This window comes from Dendrobates tinctorius, unplaced genomic scaffold (genome assembly GCF_039654945.1).
Source record: "Dendrobates tinctorius isolate UK_male_01 unplaced genomic scaffold, ASM3965494v1 ptg000022l, whole genome shotgun sequence".
Taxonomy (NCBI): domain Eukaryota; kingdom Metazoa; phylum Chordata; class Amphibia; order Anura; family Dendrobatidae; genus Dendrobates; species Dendrobates tinctorius.
This window is the reverse complement of record NW_027361690.1, coordinates 19008233-19020505: the sequence shown is the minus strand read 5'-3', so window position 1 is coordinate 19020505 and position 12273 is coordinate 19008233. Positions and strand designations below refer to the sequence as shown.

General features: G+C 39.1%; 1 protein-coding gene across 1 annotated transcript in view; it reads right to left on the bottom strand.

Annotated features, from left to right (window-relative positions):
• The window catches only part of SLC12A1 (solute carrier family 12 member 1), a 179863-nt gene that overhangs the window by 57354 nt on the left and 110236 nt on the right, over positions 1 to 12273 (bottom strand). The window contains exons 15-17 of the mRNA XM_073568454.1: positions 8544 to 8643; positions 6579 to 6690; positions 5811 to 5951 (exon numbers count right to left, since the gene is read on the bottom strand). Coding sequence (XP_073424555.1) covers positions 5811 to 5951; positions 6579 to 6690; positions 8544 to 8643 — 353 coding nt within the window. The remainder of the gene's footprint in view (positions 1 to 5810; positions 5952 to 6578; positions 6691 to 8543; positions 8644 to 12273) is intronic.

The window sequence follows — 12273 nt, the reverse complement described above, 5'->3', positions numbered from 1 at the left end:
ACGTTTACTAGTAATCTAGTAAAACAGTGATTTTATCAAAACTACAGCAAGCAGCCCAATAAGCGGCACATCGCTGGAATCAACATAACGCTGCTCTCATATTAGGGAGATAATTCCTGATTACCGATTCCCTTTCATCAAAACCATGTAACCGTCGAGTGGCATAAAACCAAACGTGACTGTGGTCACAACTGAAAGGTTAGGGCAGGATTTTTGGAAAAATCAGGGTGTAGTCAAACTTGACCAGAGCACTCACTGGTTTGCAGAAGTCCCTTAGCAATAAATGGAAATGGCTGTGCAAGTATGACCACCTTTCCAGCCACATCCGCCCCAATATCATTTGGAATGGAAAATTGGGGGAACCATAATATATTTATATCATGTCTTTTTATTATAGGAAACGCTAAATTTACTGAAAAATGAACTCAGTAGCTCTCCTTTATCTAGACATCTGCTATTACATCATGTTAGTGTAACAGTCCAGCGTTTGCTGCTTTTTGACATGTCATATATGAATAGCAGACATAGGTTATATAGACATTGCCATAAGCTGGACCATCACTCAATAAAACCTCTTGGACTTCAAGTTAATCATGTCACCCACCAAAATCTAGTAAATAAGCAAGTTACTGTTTGAAAATAAATGTAGAAACAAATTCTGAGAGGTTTATATACAGTGGGTACGGGATGTATTCAGACCCCTTTAAATTGTTCACTCTTTGTTTCATTGCAGCCATTTGGTAAATTCAAAGAAGTTCATTTTATTCTCATTAATGTACACTCTGCAACTCATCTTGACTGAGAAAACCAGAAATGTAGAAATGTTTGCAAATTTATTAAAAATGAAAAGCTGAAATATCACATGGTCATAAGTATTCAGACCCTTTGCTCAGACACTCATATTTAAGTCACATGCTGTCCATTTCATTGTGATCCTCCTTGAGATGGTTCTACTCCTTCATTGGAGTCCAGCTACTGTATGTTTAGTTAATCTGATAGGACTTGATTTGTAGGCACATACCTGTCTACCAAGTTCTCCAAAAAATATGACATAGTTGTCATGGGAGATTTCAACTATCCAGACATTTGTTGGGAATCTCTCTCAGGCAAAACTAACAGGTCAAGGAAATTCTTATCCTCTCTTGCTGACAACTTTATCTTCCAAAAGGTAGGGGAGAAAACAAGGGGAACTGCTACCTTGGATCTAATCCTTATAAACAGGGAGGAAATGGTTGAGGAGGTAAAAGTGGCTGGGACCCTAGGAGGTAGCAACCATGCTATTTTAGAATTTTGGATAACTAGAGGCGGAAGACCAGTGAAGACTCAGACGTCAAGGTTAGATTTCAGAAAGGCAGATTTTCAGGGATTCAGAAAAAGAATTGGAGGGATCCAATGGCTGGATATCCTTAAAGACAAAAATGTCCAGGAAGGATGGGAAATCTTGAAAAATGAAATTCTCAAAGCACAGTTGTTAACAATTCCGAAAAGAGGGAAGAATAGGAAGCATTTAAGGAAGCCAGGATGGATGAACACAGAACTTAAGCACATGCTAAAAAGGAAGAAAAAAATGTTTATAAAATGGAAAGAGGGAGGCATATCAAAAGAAGAATATAATGCTGTCTGCAGAACCTGCAGGGCACAAATCAGATTAGCTAAAGCTGAAAATGAATTGAGGCTTGCAAGAGATGTCAAAAGCAATAATAAAGGATTTTGGGGATATGTCAAAAGTAAAAGAAAAGTCAAAGATGCTATAGGATTTTTACAGGATGAAAATGATGAAATGGTAAGACAGGATGTTGAGAAGGCTGAACTTTTAAATTCCTATTTTGCATCTGTTTTCTCTCAGAAAGGAAATGTAACATCAACTGTTCTTCACTGTCCTATTAAGGGAATAGAAGAATCCAGGATATCTATAAACAGAAAGATAGTGAGGAAACACTTAGCTAACCTAAATGAATTCAAGTCTCCAGGTCCAGATGAATTACACCCCAGAGTACTGAAGGAGATAGCAGAAGAAATTTTTGAACCCCTCTCCATAATCTTTGAAAATTCTTGGAGAACAGGAGAAGTACCAGAAGACTGGAGAAGAGCAAATGTTGTTCCTATCTTCAAAAAGGGGAAGATACTATAGGCCGGTGAGTCTGACTTCTATACCAGGAAAGATCTTTGAAAAATTATTAAACAACATGTATGTCAATACCTGGATAAGAATGAAGTGATTAAACAGAGTCAGCATGGGTTTTTAACTAATAAGTCATGTCAGACTAACTTGATTTCCTTCTATGATGGTATCACTGATTGGGTGGATCAAGGAAATGCTGTAGATATAGTATATCTTGACTTCAGCAAAGCATTTGACAAAGTCTCTCATACAATCCTTATTGAAAAAATGACTAAGTATGGAATGGACAAGGTAACTGTTAGGTGGATTCATAACTGGCTTAGTGATCGGACCCAAAGAGTGGTCGTAAATGGCTGCACATCCAGTTGGAAGAATGTTTCAAGTGGGGTACCACAGGGCTCTGTCCTGGGCCCTGTATTGTTCAACATCTTTATCAACGATTTAGATGAAGGAATTGAGGGTAAACTAATTAAATTTGCTGATGACACAAAGCTAGGAGGGATAGCTAATACTAGAGAAGAGAGAGAGAGGATTCAAAAAGATTTAAATAAACTGGAGAAGTGGGCAGCAACTAACAGAATGGTTTTTAACAGGGAGAAATGCAAAGTACTACATCTGGGCAATAAAAATGAAAAAAGCATATACAGAATGGGAGGAATAGGGCTAAGCGACAGCACATGTGAAAAAGACTTGGGTATACTAATAGATCACAGACTGAATATGAGTCAACAGTGTGATGCAGCAGCAAAAAAGGCAAATGCAATTCTAGGAAGTATTAACAGAAGCATACAGTCTAGATCACGTGAAGTCATTATTTCCCTCTACTCCTCTTTGGTCAGACCTCATCTGGAATATTGTGTCCAGTTTTGGGCACCACATTTTAAAAAAGACATCAACAAACTGGAGCAAGTTCAGAAAAGAGCGACCAGAATGGTGACCGGTCTGCAAACCCTGTCTTATGAGGAAAGGTTGCAGGATTTGGGAATGTTTAGTTTGCAAAAGAGAAGACTGAGAGGAGACTTAATAGCTGTCTACAAATATCTAAAGGGCTGTCACATTGTAGAAGGATCAACTTTATTCTCATTTGCACAAGGAAAGACTAGAAGCAATGGGATGAAACTGAATGGGAGGAGACACAGATTAGATATTAGAAAAAACTTTTTGACAGTTAGAGTGATCAATGAGTGGAACAGGCTGCCACGAGAAGTGGTGAGTTCTCCTTCAATGGAAGTCTTCAAACAGAGGCTGGACAGACATCTGACTGGGATGATTTAGGGAATCCTGCTTTGAGCAGGGGGTTGGACCAGATGGCCCAGGAGGTCCCTTCCAACTCTACAATTCTATGATTCTATGATATAAGACCTCACAGCTCACAGTGCATGTCAGGCCAAATGAGAATCATGAGGTCAAAGGAACTGGACAATGAGCTCAGAGACAAAATTGTGGCAAGGCACAGATATGGCCAATGTTACAAAAGAATTTCTGCAGTACTCAAAGTTCCTAAGAGCACAATGGCCTCCATAATCCTTAAATGGAAGAAGTTTGGGACCACCAGAAGTCTTGCTAGACCTGGCCGTCCAGCCAAACTGAGCAATCGTGAGAGAAGAGCCTTTCTGAGAGAGGTAAAGAAGAACCCCAAGATCACTGTGGCTGATCTCCAGAGATGCAGTATGGAGATGGGAGAAAGTTCCACAAAGTCATTGCAGCCCTCCACCAGTGAGGTCTTTATGGCAAAGTGGCCGGACTGAAGCTTCTCCTCAGTGCAAGACATATGAAAGCCCACATAGAGTTTGCTAAAAAAACACATGAAGGACTCCCAGACTATGATAAATAAGATTTTCTGGTTTGATGAGACGAAGATAGAACTTTTTGGTTATAATTCTAAGTGGTATGTGTGGAGAAAACCAGGCACTGATCATTGATACAATCCCAACAGTGAAACATGGTGGTGGCAGTGTAATACACCGGCCGCCGGGGGGGTAGCCTCATCAGCCGCTCCCGTACACACTGTGCTGGAGGCTGCTTCATCTCAGGTACATTGCTCACTTCAAGGGATCAAAAGATTAGAGGCAGAGTCCGGGATAAACTTTAACAGTTCAACTTTATTTTCTTCAGGGCACAGCACATCCCAAACGCCATCAGGACTCTCAATGTGATACCAACAGTACATCTTCATCTACAGCAGCACCTCACTTCTTCAGACCCACTTATGCAGACCACAAGATGAACACGGAACAATAAACACGGTGAATGCAGCTCTTCGTCTTTCCTCCTGGCAACCGACTACAGACCATGAAGGTAACCGTCTTCTACACTGTAGTTCACCCCTTTACGGCACTGGTGATCCTGTTCATGCTCTAGGCTAGTGGATCACTCTACTACTTGCTCGGTTCCACACACTTGCTGTCCTCTCCACAGGGACTCTCTGTACACCCTGTCTTAATAGCTTCCAGATTCTGGCTGTTGTCTCCACAGGGACTCCACTATTCTTATCCCTGGCTCAACAGCTCTCGGACACAAGCTGACTTCTTCCACCGGCTGCCTTCAATTCACATCATCTTCCAGCCCCTAGCTGACAGCTGCAGTGGCTCTCCCCACTAGCTGCTGCTGTAGGAACAATTCTCCACTTCTCTGCTTTGATATTCTGCCTCCACTTTGGTACCTTGAGGCTACCCCCGGCTGCACTGCGTTCAAGCAGGAAATCTGTCTCCTCAAGTACCAGCTAACCACTCCTCTAATCTTAACCCTCTATTGTCCTCCAGAATGGCCCCAACCTAAGTGTGCTAAGTGCCCCCATCTAGTGTGCCTTCACCCAAAGTACAAATAGCACTACATATTTATCTAACTAATGTCATGTGGCCGCAAACACACATGCACATAACACACATACTGCCCACAAACATGTCAAGAATAATAGAATAAAAACAATGACGTCAATATTTACAGGGCTAGTCCCTGTTACCTCCTTACAGCAGCATCATGCTATAGGGGGGTGTTCAGTTGCAGGGACAGGACGGCTGGTTGAAATGAAAGGAAACATGAATGTGGCCAAGTACAGAGAAATCCTGGATGAAAACCTCTTCCAGAGTGTTCTGGACCTCAGACTTGGCCGAAGGTTCACCTTCCAACAAGACAATGACCCTAAGCACACAGCTAAAATAACAAAGGAGTGGCTTCGGAACAACTCTGATCATTCTTGACTGGCACAGCCAGAGCCCTGACCTAAACCCAATTGAGCATCTCTGGAGAAACCTGAAAATGGCTGTCCACCAATATTCACCATCCAACCAGACAGAACTGGAGAGGATCTGCAAAGAAGAATGGCAGAGGATCCCCAAATCCAGGTGTGAAAAACTTGTTGCATCATGGCACCAAGAATATTCATGGTTGTACTAGCTCAAAAGGGTGCTTCTACTCAATACTGAGCAAAGGGTCTGAATACTTATGACCATGTGATATTTCAGATTTTTCTTTTTTAATAAATTTGCAAAAATATCTACATTTCTGTTTTTTTCAGTCAAGATGGGGTGCAGAGTGTACATTAATGAGAAAAAATAACCTTTTTTGAATTTACCAAATGGCTACAATGAAACAAAGAGTGAAAAATTTAAAGGGGTCTGAATACTTTCCGTACTCATTGTACAACTATTGGAGATGCAACATGGTAGCAACAGTATCTGTGCCTCACCTGAAGAAGCGTTCTTGCACCTTCCCGGAAGTTCTCGGCAGCGACGGCAGCGTAGAAGGCTTTCTTCTTGTTCTTATTTAGCCACGTCTGCTTTTTGACCATGCCACTGTTCATTTCCTTTACAGCCTGTTTGCGCGGTCCCTGCATAACACGATAACGGTTCAGTGGAATGAGACATTATGAAATGAAATTGGACCGTTACAGCTCATCCCAACCTTTGGAACTTAATCTTTGGAAAATGTTTTTGAGCTATAAAATGAAAATAAGATACTTACATTTTCTTCTTTATCCACACTAAGATCACAGATGTATAAGATTGCCTATTATTATCCAATGGTGGATAAATTCTAAAAAAAGAACTGTGATGTAGCTAAATTTGGAAGCCATACTGATCCTTTAACTAGTTAATAGCCGTCAGTATCATTAGCTTTTGGACGCTGGAAATACGAAGCATGGGAATAATATTGAAGTTGAAGAACTCTGAAGGTCTTATCAAAATGAGTAAATCTATTTTCAGTGGAGGTTAAACCAAGAAATACGTTAGTATGATTCAATGGCTGTGGCTGAAATCCTAAAAGCAATCTAATCTATTTCTTGTTTTACAGACATCACTTGGTTGTATTACAGGCTACACGTTCCTGAATCGGTTTGAATGCTAAGAACAGTTAATAACTGGAAAAGGAGAAGACTGAACAACAAAACATTTCTTATTAGTATTTTGTTTTAGGGAAATATCCATATTATATACAATTAGACCCATCTACTTACAGCAAACAGCTCACAGCAAATGCAGAGCCCGATGTCCTTGGTGAAAGAGTGAGTAATATCCATAAGGGCTGGTCTTGCCATTGGGGCACCAGTTAAAACCAAGCACTGGGGTCTGCAAAATGAATACAAAATAAAGTTATTCCAATCAGCATGATATGCCCTATAGGGGATAACTTGTTCATTTCTGTGGGTCTTACTGCTGGGACCCTCACAAATGGCAAAAATGGACAGTGTTCAGAGGAGGTTTAATAACTTACTAAGATGTGACTATAACTTTAGTCCCTTCACCCCGGAGCCTGTTTTCACCTTCCTGAGAAAGCAAATTTTACAATTCTGACCAGTGTCATTTTATGAGATAATAACCCTGGAACACTTCCAACGGATCCCACTGATTCTGAGGCTGTTTTTTCATGACATGTTGTACTTAATATTAGTAATTGACTTAGGTCGATATGACATGGGTTTATTTGTGAAAATATAAAAAAATTGACAAAACTTTTGAATTTTTCAAACTTTAAATTTTTATGCCCTTAAACCTGATTATTACTCAAACTAGATAATAAGTAACATTAAAAACACATGAGCCACATTATATATTTTTACTAGCATTTGCTGTTTACTGTTATATATTGTTTACAGCAGAGTATTTTTACACTTTTGTTATACTGTGTTTTTTCTGTGTTTCAGTTTTTGGGTGGTGTGAACACTGTCTTACTGACTTGTTCACTTTTGTGCATGGCTCATGTGTTTTTAATCTATTGGTTTCTTGCTTATGCAAGTTTTGGGAGATCCCAGCCCCTCTTGTGAGCCACGCACATAAAAAGCCGTCTTGTACAGCGTATCCACATCAGGCATTACCTTTCTGAATCTTGCTCATATAGGTACTGTTTACATGATCAGGTTTTAAACACATTAAATAGGACTGCTCTAAGATGGGTATACCTTGGCCTTGGTGGAGCGGCTTAGCGTACATTTTTTGCAAAAAACGTATCAACTAAATACCCTGTTTTTGTTATTATCTTTTCTAGCACTTGCTGTTTACTGTTATATATATATATTTTTTACAGCAGAGTATTTTTACACCTTTGTTATACTGTGTTTTTTCTGTGTTTCATAATAAATAACATCAGATTTTTATGGAATAAATTCATGGACTTCAGTGCGCTGCTTGACAAATTCACGAATCCAGGTTATGTGAAAGATTAACTGTTTATTTGCCAACGCGTTTTGAAGTGTATACCACTTCTTTCTCATCCCCTGAGGAAGAAGTGGTATACACTTCGAAACGCGTTGGAAAATAAACAGTTAATCTTTCTCATAACCTGGATTCGTGAATTTGTCAAGCAGAGCACTGAAGTCCATGAATTTATTCCATAAAAATCTGAAGTTCTGGCGGTCACGGAGTTGACCTTTGGACGTGCAGCAAGCTGACTACGGATCTTATATGCCTGAACCCCTCCTGGAAAGGGTGAGTGAATTTTTATTTATTCTTCTAACAATAACCCAGATAAGACTCTATTGCGCTTTTTGTTCCTATAGTTTATTTGCATAATAAATAACATGTCTACTCCCCATCAGCATCATTTTTGAAACATAATTTGCTTTTGTTAGGAAGTTAGAAGGGTTAAAAGTTTATCAGCAATTTCTCATTTTTCTAATAAAATTTACTAAACCAATTTTGTATGGACCACATCCCATTTGAAGTGACTTTGAGGGGCCTATATGACAGAAAATACCCAAAAGTGACACCATTCTAAAAACTACACCCCTCAAAGTTCTCAAAATCACATTCAAGATGTTTATTAACCCTTTTAGGGGCTTCACAGGAATTAAGGCAATGTGAATGGAAAAAATGAAAACATCATCTGTCGGGAGAGAATCGTGAGGGTCCCCTGTATACATTTCACTGTCGGTTGATCTTGTCAAGAGACCATTTAGAAATTATATATACGACATAGGAAATACCTGAAATTTTTCACATGTTCATCAATAATGTTCAAGTCCAGCGCAGTGTTTAGAGCCTTTGTGTATTGTAGAGCTTGGGTTGAAGATCCCCAATTAACATCTGTCCAGAAAACAATGATATAAATTACATTTTACACACTTACTATAATAAAAAGCAAACCAGAAAAATGGAGCAATTGCATTTTTTTGTTGCTATTTCAATGCAGTTAGAATTGTTTTCCTTTGTTTTCAGTGCATTAAGTAGTAAAGCAAATGTTATTTGTCAAAACTTCAGCTAGACCCACAAAATACAAGCGCTCATATGCATGTGTCCATGAAAAAAAAATTACTTTTAAGTTAATTAATAAACAGATATCAGAAATAGTTTAAACTGCCATATAAAGCGGTGTTTTAACTCCTTCACCACCTTGGGATTTTTTTTATTTTTTTTAATCTCCTTCTCTCCAGAGCCATAACTTTTTTATTTTTTCATCAATATAGCCATGTGATGGTTTATTGTTTTGCAGGACGAGTTGTATTTTTCAACTACACCATTTACCATATATATAGTGTACTTGAAAATGGGAAAAAATTCCAAGTGCAGTGAAACTGCAATAAAAGTGCAATTCCACAATTTTTTTTTTCTTGTTTACCATGTTCACTAAATGCTGAATCTGACCTGCCAATATGATTCTCCAGGTCATTACGAGTTTGTAGATACCAAACATGTATGGGTATGTCTCCATGTTCAGTATTGGCAGCGCTTTGGACGCAGCTCTGTCCAAATCGCTGACAGCTTTTGTAAGCGCGGTGATTTTGCATGTGTTCATTGAACCATGTGGAATCACCATATCCCATACATAGACTGTGATATTTATGTTGTGGAGACTGAGCATCTCCACAAGATAAATAGACATGCTGCGGTCTATAAAGACCCTCCGCATGTGCGTTTACGTAGGTCTGCCACCTGCGTCTTTGAAGGCATAGTGGAGATGGGATTTCATAAAATCCCCTCCACTGGACGCTGCAGATTGGACGCTGCGGCTGTACGCAGCGTCCAATCCACAGCAAATACTGAACATGTAAACATATCCTATAGGTACATTTTTATTTAAGTGGCGAAAAAAATCCAAAGTTTGTAAGACAAAAAAAAATGGTGCCATTTTTTGAGATCCGTAGCGTCTCCAATTTTAGTAATTTGGGGCTGAGTGAGGCCTTATTTTTTGCACGCCAATCTGACGTTTTTTTATTGGTACTATTTTGGGGTAGATACGATATTTTGATATCCTGTTACTTCATTTTATCGCAATGTTGAGGCAAGCCAAAAAGCGTAATTATGGCATTTTTTTCTCGCTATGCCATTTACTGATCAGATTCATTATTTTTATATTTAGATCGGGCATTTCTGAACACAGTGATACCAAATATGTGTATTTATTTTATTGTTTTATTTTGAAAGGGGAAAAAGAGTGGGGATTTGAACTTTTATATTTTTTTAATTTTTAAAATATTTTTAAAACTTTTTTCTCCTTTTTACTTGCCTCAATAGTCTTCATAGGAGATGTGAAGCTGCGATCGTCTGATCGCTTATGCTACACATAGCAGGGTTTCAGTCCTGAAGCCACGGGACGGCGCTCATAGTAGAACGGCAATGACAACCACAGGGGTCTCTTGTAGACCCCGGGTTGTCAGTGCTAACCCATCGACACGATCATGTGACAGAGGCACCAATAAGCAGGTGTTATGATGCAATTCCGGTGCAGCCATGTTAAATGCCGTTGTCAGAGATTATTAACGGCATTTAACATGTTAACAGCCACGGGTCGATCACAATTTCACCCGTGGCTGTTATGGCCACATGTCAGCTGATGAAATCAGCTGTCATGTGCCGGAAAACATGAGGGCTCAGCCCCTGAACCCACATCAAACAGGGGGAGGCGACCTATGACATACCTATACGTCATAGATCATAAAGGGGTTACATTTTGTAAATCCTTCAGAATTTTGCATATTAAAGGAGATTTGTCAGTAGAATCAACCCTCCTAAGCTGCCTATATGGCATAGCAGGTCATAGGAAGCTGAAAAAAATGATACCTTGATATCTATTTGTTACCATCATTTCATTTAGCCATTAAAAGGTATCAACCCCCGAAGACCCTCAAATTTTAATATTTTTCTACCTTGATATTTGTAATATGATGTCCGATTCCAGAGAAATACACACTTTTCTTATTATGCAAATGATCCATTAAGAACTACAGGCCAGACACAGATTTCATTGAGAAACTGCCACCAGAATTTAAAGACATGTAATAACTGACAGTCTGGTCTCATGATCTCACTGCAGAGCTGTGTTTGATTTTAATTAACACAATTCAGCAGAGCAGAGCTTTGTCTTATTACAAACACATTTGCAGCTCCAGTTATCCTCTCATAATGGTTCAACTTCCATCTCACAAGCAGCCAGTGTAGGAGGAAGGGCAGTACAGTAGATCTAATAGCACTGCATGAAGACAGCTAAAGCTGCAAATGTGTTTGTAATCAGACAAAATTCAACTCTGCTGTACTATAATCAGGCACATGCCTGCAGCAGAGCTGACAGCATTATGAGAGGACAACTGCAAATTTGTTTGTAATGAGACAAAGTTTTGCTCGATTGCTCCTTCTCCAACATTGGCTTTCTGTGAGATGAAAGCTGCAGAAATGTTAGTTGTAGGCATATGCAAAAAAATAATTTGGACCCGCAGTTGGTGACTTGGTATATAAAGCACACGATTTACAAATTGTCCTATTAGACAAATACCTTGCTTCCACTAACTGCTGAAAATATAAAATTAAACTTTTATTATATCAATTAAAACATCTATATCTTCCTCACTACTGAGAATGTACATTAAGTGCAGCACAGATTCATCTCAGCTGAAAGCTTTGATACTTAGATCAGGAACAGAACAGCCATTTATAGGACATTTCATAACTTTCCCAAGTTCTTATGAAAAAATTTACAGCACATCCTGCATTGTACTACTTCATCCAATTTATTAGGTATTCTAAGAATCTGAATTAATCCATTTTATTCCACAAAAATGGACACTGACTCTGACTCCTCGACTCCAATTCCACAGCCCTGCTCACAAGTCCGCCCACCACATCATCTCCTCTAATGTGTTATTGTCTAACATTACATCAGAGTTATTGACACTCATCATATCTTTGGACTTAATCACAGTAGTATGTAATGGGCATGTCTTTGGACTTAGTGCTAAGGTGAAAATAACACTTAAATAATATTGACAATAAAGTCTACTAAAACGTAAATATCTTTGAACCTTGTCTTCATCATATTATTTTATACTGTGCACTATGAGAGAACAACTGCAGCTGTTAATGTGTTTGTAATGAGACAATGTTCTGCTGTATTGCCCCTTCTCCCACACTAGCAGCTTGTGAGAAAAATGCTGAAGAAGTGTTAGTTGTAGTCAAGTACAGCTCTTCAGCAGAGCTGTCAGCACTGTGAGAGGAGTTCTAGAACTGCAGATAATTGTAATGAGACAAAGCTTAGCTTTGCTGCACTGTGTTAGTTGTAATCAAACACAGCTATGCAATGCTGTCAGGAGAGCAGATTGTCAGTCATTATTTGTCTCACACTGGTAACTCCCCCTCTCATTTAAAACAAGCTCTGGAGGCAGATTCTCAGGGAAATCTGTGTCCAGCCCAGAGATCTTAAAATCTCATTTACATATTAAGGAA